Source organism: Polypterus senegalus, chromosome 1 (genome assembly GCF_016835505.1).
Source record: "Polypterus senegalus isolate Bchr_013 chromosome 1, ASM1683550v1, whole genome shotgun sequence".
In the NCBI taxonomy this organism is placed as follows: Eukaryota; Metazoa; Chordata; class Cladistia; order Polypteriformes; family Polypteridae; genus Polypterus; species Polypterus senegalus.
This window is the reverse complement of record NC_053154.1, coordinates 193,870,342-193,890,893: the sequence shown is the minus strand read 5'-3', so window position 1 is coordinate 193,890,893 and position 20,552 is coordinate 193,870,342. Positions and strand designations below refer to the sequence as shown.

At 38.6% G+C, this 20,552-nt stretch overlaps 1 protein-coding gene across 3 annotated transcripts in view; it reads right to left on the bottom strand.

The window, feature by feature from the left end:
• Positions 1 to 6,175: 6,175 nt before the first annotated feature.
• Positions 6,176 to 20,552, bottom strand: part of LOC120537181 (claudin-16-like) — a 61,919-nt gene continuing 47,542 nt past the window's right edge. Inside the window, exons 1-5 of one of the 3 annotated variants that reach the window (XM_039765924.1) lie at positions 18,256 to 18,369; positions 12,151 to 12,253; positions 11,273 to 11,437; positions 7,442 to 7,633; positions 6,176 to 6,655 (exon numbers count right to left, since the gene is read on the bottom strand). In XM_039765924.1, the coding sequence (XP_039621858.1) occupies positions 6,498 to 6,655; positions 7,442 to 7,633; positions 11,273 to 11,437; positions 12,151 to 12,253; positions 18,256 to 18,369 (732 nt within the window). In that variant the 3' untranslated portion in view covers positions 6,176 to 6,497. Of the gene's footprint in view, positions 6,656 to 7,441; positions 7,634 to 11,272; positions 11,438 to 12,150; positions 12,254 to 18,255; positions 18,370 to 20,552 lie in introns of those variants that run through there. The other 2 variants (XM_039765940.1, XM_039765931.1) reach the window with 2 other exon arrangements.

Below are 20,552 nucleotides of genomic sequence, written 5' to 3'. Positions count from 1 at the left end.
TGTTCTAATTATTAGTTTAATGTAATTACGCTGCGAAAACCAGGACCTGTGTAGTGTACAAGTAGTAGGTGGGGACGTTTTCTGCACAGAGCAAGAATACATTCAGATTGATAGCGAAACGCAAATTATAAATTAGTTATTTATCTTCCTAGAAATTATTATTGGTGTAATATTTATTTTTGTTATTGCCTCATAAATTTCAACTGCTGTGTCTGATGCCGTCACAGAAGGACAGTCTGAAAATGATTTTTTAAGCATTTGTGGATAAAAATCAAGAGAATTTTACTTTTTTCATTCATGAGTGATATTTTTCCGAACCCTGCTGATTACACACGAATTGCACAGGGCCTTTTGGCCAATAATGCCGTTCCCCAAAAATGTGCGGCCCACCCCTAGCTACGCCACTGGGCTCCATCATTTCAGCCCACCTGAGAGGCCTTCAAGTGGTTTACTTCACAGGCACAACCTGCAGATGTTCAGAAGTTTCTGATCCTCTTGGCATATCTGAAATCTCCTGTTGTTTTTCTGTCCAGAGTTTTTGACACATTAGAATTGGCATTAGTATAGTGGGCAAGTCTTCTTTGCTCCTTTGCTATTCTATGACTCTTACTGGCATTTTATCAGGATTGGCCAATTTCCTGGACTAAGGCCAGTACACAAAGACAACCTTCTATATTTGAATTAAATAATATCTGCCATTATTCAGATCATGACAAACAAGAACTTAAGTGTAGTTTTATTTTCAGCACTTGTTCTTTGGTCTTTATAGATCACCTGTACACTAGGCTGGGGGTGAACTCAGCCTTTTTTCAACAATCTGCTACTTGCACTGCTTTGGCCTGTTGGATCAGAGGCATACAGAAGAGTAACTTCTGCAAGAAACACCTCGCAATGTGGCAAAAATACTTTGTAGTTTTTCATTCTTTATCTACTCCATTCTACAGCAGAAGCTATTCATTCAAAATGTTCTGTTGGAATAAAGCCTTCAGTTCCACAACCAGAATGTAGGTAAGCACAGGGTAAATAACACACAACCATAACAAAATTAATGTGTCGCATATATAAAATAAGTTACCGAATTTCCTGTCTGTTATTTAGATTGCAATAATATTTTAATTTCTCTCCTGTCAACAACTAAAAGATCACTCAACCTGTTTATTATTGCTAGAGAAACAAATTGTCTCCTGTCCAATTAGAAAGAATCCTGTCATTGCTGTCTCATCCTTATTTGGCTTTAATTCCAGGATTGTGCTAGGCAATGAAAGCCTCACAGTAAATTTTAAAATTGCAGGCTGATTTTCTTAATGAGCACAAACAGTGATACCTTTGATGAAGACTGATAGTCTTCACATGCAAAATAATTCATAATTTGTTTTACCCCCTGATCAAACCAAATACAGTATGTATCTTCTCAAAAGAATATTATTGTTGTCCTTAGATGCCGTAATGGTAGTTCAATGCCTAAACTGCAAGCGCCGATTGTACTCCAGCATATGGACCTTGGATGATGACAATTGTTCTCATCAGCCATTAATGTAACAATCAAAAACTTTGCCCTTCCCAGTTCAATAAGGTGCCTGACAAGATTGCCTTTCACTCCCGATTTTTATTTGCTCTCTGGTTTGTTGCTGTGAAATCTGAAATATGTGACACTAACCAAACCCAAAACTTCTCCATAACAATCAGATATTTATAATATTTTTAACTAATACTCCTTCTGATTAGTTCACATACCCAAAATTAATTTAAAGATCAATGTAGTTCTGTAATTCGAGCACTCTGAATCTACTGGGTGGCACAGTGGCAGCGCTGTCACCTTGCAGTAAGGACTCTAGAGTTCGCCTCCCAGGTCCTCTATGGCGTTTGCATGTTCTCCCCGTGTCTGCATGGTGCCAATGTCCAAAGAACGCTAAAGTTGACCTAAATTGTGTGTTTGGCGTGTTGGTCCTGCCAAGAGTTTGTTCCTGCCTAACACCTATGCTAGCACACACACAGCGCCCCTGGTCTGTATTAATCGGGTTAGAAAATGACATGACAGAATCTGCTGTGTTTCCTCACAGTTTACTGAAGGTCCACTCATCTGCCTACCCCCACATACGCCTAACAAATCAGACTGCTGACACTGAAGCCTCTGTAAAAACATTCCTGTCCTTGAACTATTGTTACATTTCTACTAAAGCTAAAAATGTTCTTTTATCCTGTTCCAAGCTGGAACACAAGATTTAAGAAATGAGAGGAAGCTATTCAGTCCATCAAGGACTAATCGCTAAGCTATATTAATATCTCCTTTAAATACTTTTAAAAACTTTTAAAGTTTCCACAACAACTACATGAGTCAGTAATTTGTTTCCGAATTCTCAAGACTGACAAAGCGCTTCTTGGCTTCAATCTTAAATGCACATCCCATTCATCTCCTTTCTCTGATTCACCATTTCACTGAAAGAATTTTGTTGGATCAGCTTTATCACTACCTGGATTAGATCCCTACAGATCCACCTCTGCTGAAGATTTCTTCTTTTGGCTGCTCCCGTTAGGGATTGCCACAGCAGATCATCCAAAATTGTTTTCCGCATATTGTTTTGGCAAAATTTTACACTGGATGCCCTTCCTGACGTAACCCTCCCCATTTATCCGGGCTTGGATCTCTATACTGAAGACTAAAGAGTTTTAATTCTCTTAGCCTGTACATACTCTCTACCACAGACACATGATTAGCAGTTCCTGGCCCTGTTTGGGATTCTGCCATTAAGACATGTACAGCTCCACAATTTCATTTTTACCGCTCCCCTGCCCAGACTTGTTACACTCCTTCAGTGGAAGCACCTCCTTGTTTGAAATGCCTGGAGAACTCTTTTAAAGCGTAGAACAACCTCAGGTCCCAGACTGGATGAGACTGTGCATGGGGCTGTCAGGCCATTGTTGATCACACTCATGTATAGAGTCACATTCTATGACACTGGGTTAGTTTACATTTGCCAGTTAAATCAAAGCTCATGTCTTTGGGATTTGGGGGTAGGGGTCTAGGAACCCAGTGCAAAACCCCCACAGGTAATGGAAGAACATCTAATTTCTGCACAGGCTGGGCTCATTCTGCGTTTTGCCAATTAGTACTTGTCCTCCGTTTTCATTATCAAGGTTTCCCTGGTTATGTTGACATTTTCATTTAGTCTTTATTACAAGAACAGTTCTTATTTGCAATTACGGTTTCTGTCAAAGCCCTACTATGTCCACAGAACTGGAGGGTCCCAGCCATTGGCTTAGTTCATTCTGTTGCTTTAGCCTACCACAGTTACCTGCAGCAATACAGACATGGACAAATTTGTTGCTACACCTCCATGGAAAAAGGAGAACCTACAGTTGTTTCTGAAATAACTTAAAACTGACAATGGTAATTGGCACCCATCATTAACAAAAATCAGACTTTGCTTTAGAGTTTTGATTCAACAGAATATTTCAAATAATAACACAAATGAAAATGGCATGAACAAAAATGAAGAGATCTTTAAAAGAATATTTTGTTTCGCAACCTTTAGAGGCCATCACTGCAAAGAAGCAATTCCTGTAGCTCTCAATGAAACTTCTGCATATGTCAACAGGTAGTTTGTTCCACACTTCCTGAGCAAACTGTCAGGTTTGAAGGGGGGCCTTTTCCAGGTCTTTCCATAGATGTCCTATAGGATTCCAATCAGGGCTCACAGAAAACAACTTCAGAACAGTCCAATGTTTTGCTCTTAGCCATGTTATGGTGCCTTTAGCTGTGTGTTGTGGGTCATCATCCTGTTGGAGGATCAATGATCTGAGACTAACACAGAGCTTTCTGATACTGGGCAGTACATTTCACACCAGAATGTCTTGTTAGTCTTGGGAGTTCATTGTTCCCTACACAGACTCAAGACACTCAATGCCAGACACAGCAAAGTGGTCCCAAAACATAATCAAAGCCACCTCCATGTTTCACAGTAAGAATGGTGTTCTTTTCTTTGAAAGCTTCACTTTTTTTGTCTGTGGACATAGAAATGATGCGACTTGCCAGAAAGCCCCAGTTTTGTGTCCTCAGTCCAACAGACATACTCCCAAAAGCATTGTGGCTTGTCAGTATGCATTTGAGCAAAGTCCACTTTGGGTTTTTTTTGTTTTTCTTTCAACAGTGGAGTCATCCTGGGTCTTCTTCAATTGATTACACTGTCACTTAAAAAGTGATGAATGGTGCAATCAGACATTGATGGACATTGACCTTGGAGTTCAGCTTGTATCTCTTTGGAGATTGTCTTGTATTTTTTGTCTACCATCCTCACTATCCTTCTTTCCAGTTTCTTTAGATTTTTCTCTTGCAGCCACGTCCAGGAAGGTTGACTACAGTCTCATTGACCTTAAACTCCTTAATAATATTTGTAGCTGTTTTCACATGAACATCGAGCTGCTTGGAGATGGTCTTATAGCCTTTGCCTTTAACGTGATTGTCTATAATTTCCTTTCTGATCACCTCAGAAAACTCTTACTCGTTTGCTTTCTCAGGTTCATGTTCAGAGTGAGGCACACAATGATACCAAACAACAGAGTGACTACTTTTCTCCATTTACTGTAAATAGGCTGAATGACTGACTGCACAGTTAGATACATGTGTGATACCAACTAAGCAGCAAAATACTTAAATCATTAAAAATCAAGATGCAATAGGGGTGTCAAATGTTTCTTTTTAGAGCAGATCATTTTATCAATATTGAAAACATTACAAATGGTCCACAATGACTGTACGTTTTCCCAAAGACACTTGGTTTAAAGTGTGCATCATATGTGGAGTGTATCTGTATATAAACTACCAAGATTACATTCACACTTGCCATTTAAATGCATTTCACATGCTGGCAGAGCTTCCAGAAATTCCTATTTGTGATGTCTCGACTTTCCCATTTCATTGTGTTCATGGAAGTTTCTGGGTCAGATTTTTGGGAGCAACATGAGGTCGCTTTTGATTTGCTATTTGTTCTGTAAAAAAAGCAATAAAAAAATATAGCGTACTTTTTTGTGAAAATAAAAGGCAAACTAAACATATTAAAGGCGTTATCGCAGTGCTCCAAATGCAATTTTCAAACGGACTAGTGTCAGACATGAGAGGTTTGGGTTGGACAAATGTAGGGAAGGAATTGGGTGTGACACCTCTGCTAAAATTTGTTCCGTCTGTTTCCTTAGAGAATGGAGGAAGAGAAAAACATGGATCACCACCAATGTCACCTCCCCAAAGAAGTAGGTCACGCCCCTTCCAGTGTTGGTAGAATATAATACAGAAGCCACCCAGGTGCCGGTGTTAACAGACAAGCTTCAAGGAAGCCCAGCACTCCCTGCTTCTAAAGAGATATAAATATTTTTTTAAAATGGCAATCACCACCTTGGAACTCCAACTTCATATGAAACGTCCAACTTCGACTTACCCATCTGTCAGATAACAAGCAAACACAGCTTAAACCACAAGAAGATAGTCATTATAATGATACAGAATATTTTTGATGCACATTAAATAGTTCTTAACCTCCAGCCCATCATTCTCCTTTGAAAGGTTGGATCATCATAAAAATTAGAGAATCCTGACCTATATTCGTGTACAAGGTAAGTGAGGTACTGTTTAAAACATGTAAACCAGTGAGAGGAAGAATAGGTGACTTGGTAACACAGTGACTTCTTGTCGACATTCAGAATGCTTAATAATACAAACAAAAAAAAATAACATGGCAGGAAAAAGACGTAGAAACTGTTGATTTAATTTTCTTCACTTACATTGCTTTGCTGCCATACAGGCAGGCAGCAGCAAATGTCTAACTTGATCATGGCTTACTTCTACACCTTTAAGCACCAGGAGTGCCTCAAAGAAAAAGCATTTAGAATATTTAAAAATGAAACAACAAAAGCTACTGTAAATCACAGCATAAAAGGAGGACAAGAATTTTATAGACATTACAGAAGAAGTCGGGCTTTCCAAAGCACCCTTATTATCTCCCCAATAGCCCTTATGATAAATTGTCTTCTGATGCATGGTGATGTAATGCAGGCATGGAGCAAGAAGGTCAGCTCTCCACAAAGGAGTCTGCTAGTAGATCACTTGGGCTGTGCAGACCTAGTCGCCAAACTGACAACATTCTTAGTGTGACTACAATATTTCTTTATTTTTTTATGTCCCCCTTATTCTCGAGAGCCCCCTAATAGGTATTAGCTACTGATTTGCACATTTCATGCGACCCCTTGAGATTTACAAGGCCCATTTGAGATAATTTGTAAACAGTGGTTCAGTTCAGCTGTCCCAGATTCACAGACATCTCTCATTTTCTGTTTCAGTGGGGTGTTGACAAGGATGATTTCAGCTCAAATGTGGAGTTTGCAAGGAACAAGCTTGCCGCTGTGTTTCTGTCCAGCAGGTTAAGATGTTTTCAATGCAAAGTGGAGGCAGAACACAAACACACCACACATGTGCAAGAAGAAACAGCGGTGAGCTCTGCCCCTGGACTCTATACCCTTGTGTCAATGGCATAGTTCTTAGCAGTTTCAGTCTTTGTGTAGGAGTACATACTGGCAGGGGATGAGTGGCTGGTTGTTTTGTATTTTTTTCCTTTGACTGTCCGAGAATGTTGATAATAAGGAGGATGATTGTGTCCTGACCCCACATCTGGAAGAGATGAAGTTGCACTTTTAATATCACATTTCGAGTGTTTACTGGAACAATTACAGTAAGAACGTTTAGTGTCTTCATAAATTTATGCTGTGCTGATAACATGTGCTTTCCTGGCAGGGAGCTTTACTGGTGACAAAACATTTCTAGGCAGTTTTTTGTTGTGTGTTTTATATAACACCTCACACTCTCTTGCATGTTTAAAATAATGTTTCATCATTTGGAAATTCACTGTTAAAAGGTTCTGAAATTTTGTTAAGCTTTCATTTGACTGAAGTTCTATTTATAATATTTCCATCAGGCACTATTATCCATACATGCAAGTTCAGAAGCCACATTTTCCAAATGTTACTAATATTGGGTCTAAGCCCAGATGAGAATGCCTGTCCTTGGTGGGCCACACTCATACCAAGTCAGTTTAGAGTTGCCAATTAACCTAACCTATGTGTTGGGGTGTATTAGGGTATTGAATGTACCTGAAAAACCTACATACAAATTCCACACAGTGTTCATAAACTCTAGAGTCTAGAGATGTACCACTTTAAACTGCAACAAGCCATCATATTTACTGTATATGTGTGAGATGCAAGGGCTGGTTCCAACTTTATAATCAGGGTAGATTGAGCCGCCTGCAACACTGTGGATAAAAAAGTATGAAAAATGAATGAATCATGCAACTTACCTTTCCTTTTGTGCTGCTTCTACAAATATTGTAATCACCCCCACTGCTCAATTGAGATTAAGATCATAGCCCAGGATTCTTTCTCCAGAAGTGACTGTTACCTTTTAAGAGGTAGGTGCAGCAGGTCAGCACCATTCCTGCCAGACCAGATCCCATAGCGCCAGCCATACCAAGCCAACATGACCAGCCAAACTGAAACTGGATGCCAAGGAAGACATTGTGGAAGACCAGAGTGGAGCGCTCTACATACACTCCCACAGCATACCACACCGATGCCACCATACCAGGTATAGCTGCAGAAGAAAGGGTGGGTCTTGTTTACTATACAAACACAAGAGAACACATTTTCATTTGCCGCTAGTCTGCTTTCAAATGACTTTTCAAGATGCCACATCTCAGCTTTACTGAGTTTTAGATATGTTACTGACTCAAAGAGGACAATGGAATATATGTCTACATGGGGCAGTGTGGGTAGAATACCTGCAAAAGACAGAAGAAAATGTAGCAGATGGACACACTTGGAATGCAGCAGTATTACAGCACATCTTCTGCTCCAATTGCCTGAGCAGCTACTTGAAATTTTCATTAAGTACAAAGCCAGAAATAGTTTAGGAAATTCTGCACTAAATCACAGTTTTTCTTTCCTATATGAGGGAGCAGCCTAGAAAGCACACAATGTACATTACTTATAGGACCCAGAGTGAAAGTGAAGTTGTCCATCCATCCATTTATGAACCTGCTTAATCTTACTGTGGTTCACATGGTTACATTTCTTTAAATACCCAAATACAGGGCTGTAGAAAGCTGCAAAAATAAACAGATAAAAATAAAAAAAAACAAGAAGCCAGTCTGGACAAGATGTCACTCCTTTACAGGGCCGAGTAAGCCAATAGCATTTTTGTGGTCTCTGAATGGCACACGGGAGACCTACAGGAATGAAAGTGGGCTGCAAGAGCTGTGAGACCCCTCCTTTTGCACTATTCTCCTTTTCTGAGTTAGGAAAATGGACAACCAGCACAGTTTATATACAGTATATGACTTTACAGTTCATCATAAACAAGATTTGACACTGTAACCCCCTAAGAAATAATCAGCGATTGTATATTATACAAATACTATTTGCTTTTATCTAAAGAAGCTATAATTGTCACAGGTCCAAAACCAGTGGGATGTCAGGAGAAGTGTGATTTGACAGAGCTGGGGTATTAAATGTTGGGGGAACATGTGACAAGGTCTACAAGAATTGTAAAAAAAGGATGAACCTCTTCTCCATTGTGGCTAACCTGGACATGACAGAAAGTAATGTGGAAAGGCGTTGATAACAAGCTACTCCAATAACTTCATGAAGGCCTGGTACTGAGGAAAGTTATTATTCAGCTTTTAATTGGACTTCTGGTTTGATTAGTTACCAAGTTTTACCTTTATAGTATCAATTACAAAATTCAGGGTATCTTCAGTTCGCATAGGAATTTAATATGTAATGCCGCAGTTTCCCATTGGGGTCCCATGCATGGTTGGTTTCTAAATTGCACCCATTACTGCAAAGATAAGATGTGACTACCTATGACCCTTAACAGGATAAGAGGGTTGGATATTGCATTGATGAATAGATTGTTTTCTGAATTTTTACTAAGATTTTGACATCCAGTTTCTTTTAAAATCTACATATATAAGATGACAATAGAGTATTGTACCGTGTTAGCCATTGATTGATACAGGAGAAAGTAGGGTGAAATGATACCTTTTATTGGCTAACTAAATAGATTACAAATGCATGCTTTCGAGGCAGCTAAGGCCCCTTCATCAGGCAAGTTGTAACCTAACCTAACCTAAAAGGTGTCAATTCACCCTACTTTCTCATATATAAGATGCTAAGGGTGTCCATCTGTCACACAAAAACTAGCAAATTAATGGTCTCAATCAAAAGATTTTGAGGCGACATGCTCAATGGTAGCAAGAAATTGGAGGTGCTGGCTACCTTAATGGGCCTTGGGTGTTTTCGATGGCAAGCCATGGCTTGGTCATGTTTAATGGCTGACAGAGAAAGAATAAACATGAAGGTACAGGCCATTGCTAACAAGAATAGCACAGCAATGTCTCAGTCATGAGCCACGGCTGACAGCAAAAAAGAACAGATGAGTGGGCACGTGCCATGGTTGAACATGGTTGCATGCCATAGCTGGTAGGAAAAGAATAGCAGTGACATTGGTTGTTGATGACATGACAAATAGCTCCATGAACAATTCCATCAGCCACAATGCAATGGCCATGCTGATTGTTCACAGGCTAACATTCAGAAAGAAGATCTCATGCCACAAAAATGAACAGGAGCCGTGACAGCAGCTCAGTGTCAAGACAAACGGATGAGACATTTCATTGACAATGAATGACAAAAGATGAGACGAGTGGACCTTGCAGTATATAACAAAGTGAGAGGTCAGCTTCACAAACAGCTCCATAGGAAAGAACGGTAATTAAAACAGTGACATGCCGGGGGGCATGATAGTGCAGTGGTTGGTACTGTTGCTCCCAAAAGATATACAGCTTAGGCTAACTGGTGATTCTAAGTTGGCCCTTATGTGAATGGGACTTGTAAAGGACTGGTACCATGTCTAGGGCCAACTCCTGCCTTGTGCCCAGTTCTGCAGCTTTGATTCTACTGTGAGCCAAAACTGGATTATATGGATTTGAGAATGATGTGTTTTTTAAGCCATTGCTTGCTCATTATGATGCTACCGCAAATTAGACTGAAATAGTGGCTCCTCTTCAACATTCATTGTCATTTGTCCTATATCTTTCTATGGTAACTGTTACTACTGGTATAAAATAAAATATTACTGGATTGGCAAAATTGTTAGTGCTGCTGCTTTACAGAGTCAGTATTCCAAGTTTGAATCCTGTACAAGTATGCTGTTTATGTGGAATATGCACATTCTTTCCATCTTTCTTTTCAAATATCCAAAAAACCAAACCAAATTAAGTGGCAATTTCAAATTGGCACCTGAATGAGTTCAAGTGTAGATGTGTGTTGAGTGGTCCTGCTACAGACATCTGCCTTTACCGTACCTAATTCCTTCCTTGTGCATGGTGCTGCTGGGTTAGGCGTCACCCTCCTTGAACTCTGAATTGGATTAAGTGGGTTTAAGAATATTAAACAGTATTCATATAAATATTACTGTTTATTTTAAAACTCTTTAACAGGCCAATGTTTGCTGCTCTTGGTCAATTCTTCCTACTAAATTGACTTTTGTTCCCTTAATGTTATCTAAATAGTGACCATTAGTAGTGACAAAATTCCAGTACAAATTTAGGGTTATTTTCTCTTTTGTGATCATTAGTATGTAAAGTCTTAAATAAAGAAAATAACTGCTGAGAAGGATCAGCTATAACCTCTGCAGACTGAAATGAGGAGTCAGGGTGTGCTCTGAGTTTACAATTCTGGCAGGGGTGTTGGGGGGTGGGTTAGTGGTGTCATGCAATATGAAGTGTAGTCAAAGAGAAGAAAAAGGTCTTATTTCAAGACCACAATAAAAATACAGTTAATTCTTTTGCATTTGGACAATCTAACAGTGTCCTATCCTGTGTTGGTAATGTATAGATCAGCCTCACTGGCAAAGCTAAAGTGGCCTGAATAAGGGATTGTGATCTGAGCTAGTCCAAGGGTGGTGCCAGGGTAAACTTTGCCTCTATGCAAATCTGTATTGGACTACAAACAGAAGGAAATATTAGCCATCTGGATGTCAAACTCCCTTTAGAAGTATTTGTGAAGAAACACAGAAGCGCACTTGTCTATTTTACATATTGTTCACTGACCTAACTATACTCCCAGGATTGGACCAGAGGATGAATAATGCTGTACTTATGATAATACACTGCAATGCACTCACAGGCTCAAGAAGTCCTGACCACACAATAGACTATCAGTGCCATACCTCCCAAGAGCAATGTGATTCCAGCCACAAAGCAGATGCGTATTTTTATGCCAGGCTCATTTTTCAGGAACTTTATGCAGTCAAGTCCAAGGAGTAGTATGATGAAGCCAAATCCTGTTAGGATGTCTGCCATGATCATCAGTGCTCGGGTGGCCACCAGCTTTACTGGGTAACACAATGACAGCTTGTCATTTAATGTTATACATTAGCTGTGAACTTTGAAAAGTAGTAAGAAAAACATAAGGCTAATACTAAACAGACATATTAATGAATACTATTATCAACACCTTTTATTCAAAAACAATATTTCATTTTACTAAAGTTTTTGTTCCAACCCAATTGCTTAATAGAAACCAATGATTATCAACTCCATACCTTATTTAATTTTATGGCATGTTAGTCTGCAAAGTAACTTCCTTATGGCGAAGATTTTTTTCCTTTCCAATGAAATCATCTAAATGATTTGAAGCATAAACAGATCATTTTCAGTCTGTCACATTTTACTCTTAAGTGTTTTATTAAATCAAATAGTACATGATGAATCCACACAGCTGCAAATGGAAACAAGTTAGATGAAGAACTGCTGGCTCCTTTGTTATTTGTATCTTATTGCTAATGAAGACAAAGCCATTAAAACACTGAACGCAGCTGTTTAAGACTGAAATAAGCAATTAAGAGTGGGGAACCTTAACAAGCAAGACCACTAAAATGAAGCAGAAATATGGCACTTGAGCAAAAAGTGCTTCATTAGCAATAACTGACCTCTCATTAAGAAACTGGGTTGGAACAAAAACCTACACTAACCGTGGCTCTCCAGGACCAATGTTGCATTAACACATACTGGTATATTGCAAAAAAGTTAATTTTAAGAAACTCACGTGAGTGTTCGGCTAGGATGGAGTCATACTCTTCACAGGTTGTAATCCCTTCAAATTCATGAGTCACACATTCCCACCATAATCCACGGCATCTGGAACTGAACTGATCACAGAACAATTATCAAAACAGCCACAGGGAGCAGGAGAAAGGCCTTAACTGTCTCACAGCAAATAAAAGATGCACTATCAGTCAAATTGTAAAGCAAAATAAAACAAATATACACTATCTCTGTATTCATACAGTAATTAGGTATTCGCTGACATTCAAACACTGGAAGTCAGAATGTGCTATGGTAGTTGACAAATCGGGCTTCAAACAAGGAGGACACTTTCTTCTTTCTTCCTGCAAATTGCAGGGGCCACAACAATCATCTGTTTATTCAAATAACACTTGAGCTCCATTATTTCTGTTATATTTGGACTAATAGTAATGTATTCTTAGTCTAACTGCACTCACTGTGGTGTTCTGTCATCTTTATTGTTATTGTGAAGAACCCTCAGACTTTATTTCTTTGTAATTTACTATACATCGAGTAATCTCACATATTATATTTTTGATGTAGTCTTCTTTGCTGTATAAAGAAACTTGAGATAGTATGTTGTGTGAAGGGTCCCACTGTATATTTACATTTACATTTATTTGCTTAGCAGATGGTTTTAACCAAACTGCCTTAAAAAAGAGGTCAACATAATCGACTACACATCAGTCATGGGGACTGTTTGGGGATTAGTGTTATAGGAGCTCTGAAGAGCTAAAATACACAAGTTAGTTACAGTTTCTTGTTAGACAGAAATTTACCAAATGAAAGAGTCTTTGGAGACTTCTTAAACACATTGAAGGAGTCACAATTTTGATTGCAGATGGTCAGCTCATCCATCAGCTAGGAGGCTCACATGAAATATAAAATTAAGATTATTTGGGACTGGCAAGCCAGTATAGCATGAAGGCTAAATGACCTCCTCACATTTAAATAAAAGAAGATCATTTTTGTTCTCCCTTAATGACACATCAACTCCATCCTACAATTTCTAATACCTGTTTTATCCAATTAGGGGGTTACTGGTGCCTATTCATTAATTACCATTTAGGAGCCAGTTTAGACACATCTTCTCATATTTCCACACATCAGACCAAGTTGGAGCTGCCAATTGGCCTGACCTCCATGTATCTCGGATAAGAGGTGAAAAGTGGAGAGCCCACATATGAACCACATAGACATGGTAAGAATATGTTAATTCGCCACAGATAATTGAAGCCATTGGTTATATAATAATAATATTAATAATACATTTTATTTATATAGAGCCTTTCCCATTCTCAAGGCACTTCACAGATTCCTGGACAATTCATTCAATCATTTTCTGAGCCTATTTATTATTGCACAAGTTTGGAAGATGTCACAGCCTATCACAGCAGCTTTGGGTGCAAGGCAGGAACCAACTTTAGACAGAATGACAGTCCATCATGGTTCTCTTAGAAATATGACCTTGGCATAGCTGTCAACCCTTCAATCCAAATATTTAAAGAAAAATCACACCTTAGTGTTAAAATAATTAGCTAGCAAAAAGGATGTGTATTTATTCTAAAAAGAGTGTCATTTTATTATATTTTAAGATGGTTTTTTTTAAAACTGAGTAAAACTGCAAGAAAGCAACCTCATACACATTGGGCACCCTTCAAGATGCAAATCATGATGCTCACTAGAAAACAATGGCTGATTACAGACAGGCCTCTGATTTGACCCAGAAACCAAACCTAAACCCGGCCCTATAATCCTAAATAATAAACAACTCAGTGATTAGGCATTTACTTTTCATTACACTGAATGGCAGTAAATATTCAAATTTTAACACTGAAGGGAATTCAGTGCACTACTTAGCACACCTTTATGCTCATTAGCCTAGCATTAGAATTCTTAATAAATCCTAAAGATGGTTAATCATTACTTTAAAAGCCACAGTCCTCCTCCTGACAGAACTGGTACCAGTATCCCTTGAATGCCTGGGAGTTCCACTGCTGTAGGGTATTTTAAAGATTGAATATTAACCCTTCAAAACTCACAGAGCTGATTTAACAGGAAACTGATCAACTAAATCATGGCAGAGTAGATGCACAATAGCACTGCTGTCTCACAGCTCCACACTCTTGGGTTCAAATGCTGGCTACGTCGATTTAACATGTTTTATCATAGGTTCTGGATTTTTCTGAGAATTCTCTGTTTTTATTACCACATCTCAAATGTGTGCAGATTTGGATGGATGTGGGCTCAAAATTCGAAAAGTACACGTGAATGAGTATGCATTGTGATAGAGTGTCATCCCATCCAGAGCTGGTTCCCACCTAGCATCTGATCTGACTGATCTCCCAAACTCTGTAATGGTACAGGTAAGTTAACAAAATGGACATACTGAATGCCTTTCAAAAATCTAAACTGCTCAAATCAGTCAATTTTTCTGTCTTAAAATTCCTGAAAACATCCTTTTGACTTTTTCCTGTTACAGTTATTTCATGAATCATCACTGACAGGATCGGCTTAAGTGGCCATTTCTTACATTCTTGTATTAGTCTGTAATAGGGATTTCTGATTTAAAAGTGTACTTTTACCAAGAGCTTGTTTCTAAACAAGATAAAATAATTCTTGATCTTGAAAGAGCAAATTAGAGGCAAAAATCTTTAGAATGAGTGAATCTGAAAAATGCATTTATCATGTACTCAGACTGGAGTCAGCCAACTACTGGTAAATATGCATGTGAGTGGGTTTTCTTTTTTCAGAAGTAGACTCTTATGAGTGCCCCTTGCTCTCTTTCCCTTACAAGTGTGACCTTCAGACCTGGGTTGAGTAGTGGTCCGTACTGTGGCTATTCTAACTCACAGCGTGCACACAGTCATTAATGGTAATCTGACTAGGGCAGTGAGTAGGCTTAATGTTTTGCTTTGTTTTCATTTTTTCACTTGGCTTCTTCTGATGAGGAATGTCCTGCTTTTTCATAAATCTGCCTGCTGAGGTCTGTACAATATAAGAACAGCAAGATTTAAAAACCAGGGCACCATGATGATATAATGTGAATTTGTACAACTAATCATGTGCTGTCACACAAGAGAAAAACATACTGCTTGGATAAGGAAATTTAGCAAAACACATAACATTCTCAAACCTGCTTAATCTAGTTTGAAGTCTTGGGGGGGATGCACAGACTAACCTGGCGAGAACACAAACACAAACCACCTCTGGGGAGTGTAGCAGTCCACTACAAGGCTTACTCACACAAGTCAAATTTAGATTCCCAATTAACCTAATGTACTAATCTTTGCGACTAGACCATAAAACCCATGCAGACATAGTGAAAACATGATAGAGGAAAAGGCTGACCAGAGTTTGAACCTTTCATTCCAGGACTGGGAGGATTCAGCACTAGGTCATTGAGATATGCAAAAATGAACCATTTTAAAGAAATGCTACATGAATATATATTCTTAAGAGGAGGAGCAAGATTTAAACCTGGGATTGGTGTGTGTGATTCATCAGTGCTAAGCAACTCCTGAGTTAAGACATTATATTATATTATTTGAATGCCTTTGATCTGGGTCTTGGTCTCCTAAGAAGTTCAAACTAAAGCATTTGCTTTAATTTAAATTACAAATCACAAATACGTTTTTTATTTGGTGTATATCTATCTAACTGATATTAGTTATTAGGTTTTTGTAATTAGAAATTGTTACTAGCTTATATTTTGTTCTTAGCTCTTCACTTCTGATGGTCATTTTTGTAACCCCAGACTGATGTTTAGTTGATTATGTTCACCACTTTTATTAGTCATTTTGGATAAAAGTGTCTGCTAAGGAAATAAATGTAAATGCAATATCCTTTATACATCTCTTGTTTTTTTCATCCAGCCTGCTGTCTGTGTCTTTAAATTGCCCAGAATGTTTCTCTGTAATTTTTTTTACGTTCAAGTGACAAGGGCTTCTCCAGATATCAGACATTTACACCTGTTGTTATTTACATAATAATAAAATAACCAATATAGTATACTTAAATACACACAAGATTTGAGCCCCATCATTTCTGTGTGGAGCAGCAAACTGGTACAGTGATGCTTCCATAGCAGTTCCAACAGACTGCGCTCAAACCTTGACTGAGGCATTATTCCAATATAAAGGGCACTATATAACATTATGCAGATTTAATACTCTTTTAGGAACAGAAATACAAGGCTTACTTGGAACTGTGCCTTTATGGAATCAGAGTGCAAGTCTGTTTAAAACATCTGCTGTTTCAAGAGCAGTACCCTTGTACAACCTGGAGCAAGCAACTTTTGCCTCCTCATACAGTAGATTCCACAGAATTCTAGAATTCATACCGGATATTTACATGAAATGGATGACTAAGTGTGATTATAAACTTTACAATACAGCAATTGAAAAGATCTGTGATCATCAAGGATCATCACCTTTCTAGAAGCTTGGCCACCGAATGTGGTTTAATCTATAGGAATTAAAATACAGCGATAATAAATTGTTCATGTGAGTAAAATAATTGGATTATCTGGGTTCGAGTTGAGTTTTTGTGTTACAAAATAACACAAGAGATTTAATTAGCATGGAGAGCTGTCCAGTTGTGCATTTACCTGCTTCCATTCTACTAGCACGACATATGCAGACCAGCAGCTCCTGCCATGCCTTTGCCCGAATTTATCTACTTTGAGACACCTTCTTTCACTTTCATGTTTTTGAACCATGAAGTAAAGCCAAATGCCCAGAAGAAGGTGGTGTGTGGTGTGTGAGCGTGTGTGTTGGGGGTTTGCCGATACTTTCTTTAATATTCAAACTCATGTTGTGTACGTGACAGGGCAGCAATCATTTGCATAAAGATCACTTCTAGATGCCATTAAACAGGTTTACCTTTATTTAAAAGGTACTTGTGAAGTAACACAAGGTTAATGGTTCCAATGACCATCTAGTTGCTGGACTCCTGTCTTGAATCACAATTTAGTTCATTAAATTGTATTCTTACCAAAGGAAGAGTAAATCAAAATATATAATGATGCCATTTTTGCCAGTGTTATGCAATAATTTTAATTTTGAACATGATACAGTATTTACTGTTCTTTCTTAATCACTAACCATTTTATGTGGAAGCTAACATAATTTTATACATTTTAATTTTGTAAATTTCCTCCCTTTCTTAATTAAAATAAATAATCCTTTAAACCTTTACCTAACTTACTAAATTCAGTTCATGGTAGTGGAGAGTCAGAACCTATCCTGAAAGCACACAGGTCCTACTCATGCTCTCCACCAGAGTCGATTTAGAGTCACCATACAAATTAGTGAGCATGTTGTAGGCCGTGGAGAAAAACCTACACAGAAATTATCAAAACAGGCTATCTCTATACAGCAACTAGTCTAGCATTTGAACCTTTGATTTCAGGGCTGTGAGATATCATGACTGCATCACCGAAACCTGCAGAAATTTTCCACTTGACTTGACATTCTGTACTAATCTGTCAGGTCACAAAAGCTTCATTTACCTCTCTGTATGTCTTAACAGTTTATCAGCTGACACATATCAGATTTGATGAGTTACAACACAGTTTATAAATTAAAGGTATTTCATTATTAGTTTTTTTTTTTTAAATTCATAATTATGTTATTGTATATTTAAGATTTACTCAACTCATTGTTGATGTATTTTAATTAAATAGTGAGGTAGAGACTGACACACAACAACATTGGCCTTTTCTGCATTACCTTACAGTTATGGTATAGGAAGACTTTATTAATGAATGTCTTTTGCACTTTTTTAATCAAATTCAAACTCTCAAAAACTATGCAGCATGAAAGGCAGTACCACAATAATTTTAAAATGCCCATTTTCACCTCCCCAGTCAAAAATATTGCATTCTGCTGTGCTTGTTTAATTGTTATGAAGCATTTACACACAGGCACCTACCTGGGGACTCTCTTTAACAAAAACAGAAATCACTTGATGGAAACTGAAGGATAAAAGTAAGCATCTTACAATACCAATAATTACATAGACCAATTAGATTCTCCATTCTAAATTAGTCACATTTTCCAAGCTACCCTCTATTTGGATTTACCTCCAAGGAGTCATCTGCATTGACCATCCAGCAGTCTGTCCAAGTGGCCACAATAAGGAAACCAGCTGACACCATTGCAAAAAAGAAGGCGATGTATTCAAGCAGAGCCCTCATGCTGACATCCAGGACAAAACTTAAATCTATCAAACAGTTTGGGGAGCAAAGACCTCTCAGGTCCTTCTCCTCCAAGTAACTGGCCCACTGAGCAGCTCAATTTAACCACTGTTGAGAAATGGAGTCAGTGACACTGAGAGGCGGAGTCTTGGTCACATATTAAGTGACAGGTAATCAAAGGGAGTCAAAAATCATGGAACAGTAATGTGGTCTTATTCTGATGACTGTGTGGGGTCTGCCAGGTTACTGGGCATTTGACAGCAGTACCTTCATTTGTGCCTTCATTAAGTTTGAAAGAATTTTTTTTATACTTAATTTGCATCTGGTGTTTTTGATTATTATGTTACTGCTTAGTTTTATATTTAATACTGTATTGCAATTTTGTTTGTTTCAGTGTAAAATGAATCTACTGAACTGAATTTGGTGGCAGATTCAACATGGACACTGTTTCTGTGTGGATTATCTTTGTCTGAGTTTATTTTTCACCAGATACTGAAATATTTCATTTCACATTCCAAAGACCAGCTTGCTGTGCTATCCAGGGTATGAGCAAGTGTGTGTATTAATTGAGATCAGTGCCTTGTCTGGGGTTGGTTCTTGCCTTGCAACTGATGCCACTGGGATAAGAGGTTGGTTTGAAAATGTTATATTGTAATGATGTTGTTGAACCCCCATCACTTTTAATTGGGTTAAGTAGGTTTTACTAATGGATAAGCACTTTTGTTAATATTAGAAACCAACCTACAGCACACTGACTTATTTAGAATGAAATTAGTGAAGGTCACTAATAAAGCTTACTTATATGCTGACTGGTGGCTACCAGTCTACCCTTTTATCTTAAAGTGAACTCAACACATTTAATTGTAGATGGTTGACTGGATGAACTGAAACTGAACCAGGTACCCTAACGCCCATTAGGATTAATAGGGAGTCAAGTTGACTTCTACTACTAAAATACAAACACAGCAGAAAAAAAATACAACTATACATATATATATTGGTGTGGAGGAACAGGATGAGCACTGCCAGAGCCCTACAAAATGACCAATGGTGTGAATGTCTCTGACCAAACAATCAGAAACAGACTTCATGAGGGGGCCTGGGGGCCCGACATTCTTTAGTGAGCTCTGTGCTCACTGCCTGGCATTTGCCATAGAATACCAGAATTGGCAGGTCCACCACTGGCATTCTGTGCTTTTCACATGTGAGAGCAGGTTCACCCTGCGCACATGTGACAGACAAGAAAGGGTCAGGAGAAGCCATGGAGAATGTTATGCTGCCTGTAACATCATTCAGCATGACCGGTTTGGTGGTGGGTCAGTGATGGTCTGGGAAGGCATATCTATGGAGGGATGGACAGTCCTCTACAGGCTAGACAATGGCACCTTGACTGCCATGAGGTATTGGGATGAAAATTTTGGACCCATGGTCAGACTCTATGCTGGTGCCATGGGCCCTGGGTTCCTCCTGGTGCACGACAATGCCCGGCCTCATGTGACAAGAGTATGCAGGCAGTTCCTGCCGGGTAAAGGAATCGATACCACTGACTGGCCCCATTCTCGCCTGACATAAATCCAATAGAACATCTCTGGGACATTATGTTTCAGTCCATCCGACGCCACCAGGTCGCACCTCAGACTGTCCAGGAGCTCAGTGATGCCCCGGTCCTGATCTGGGAGGAGATACCCCAGGACACCATCTGTCGTTTCATTAGAAGCATGCCTCCCGACGTTGTCAGGCATACATACAAGCACGTAGGGGCCATACAAACTACTGAGTATGATTCTGAATTGCTGCAATGAAATTTCAGCAAAATGGACTAGCCTGCTGCATCATTTTTTCACTTTCGGGATGTCTTTGAATTCAGCACTCTGTAGGTTGATAATTTTCATTTCCATCAAACAATGTGGCATCCTTTCATTGCTAACACATTACACAGTCCATATCAATATAGATATCCAGCATGATTTTTTCCCATTGAGATGTCATGTGCTTTAAAGTGTTCTTTAATTTATATGAGCAGATATGTCTCCTTAACTACTGACAGAGTAAAACAAAATTGTTACTTTTTCTACATACTGAAGAATTTCAAATTACAAAACAAAAGAGTATTAGAAGGCAACCATTCATCCTTCCGTACTGTGGACCGTCTTATTACAGTTTCACATTTTCACAGTCTTATT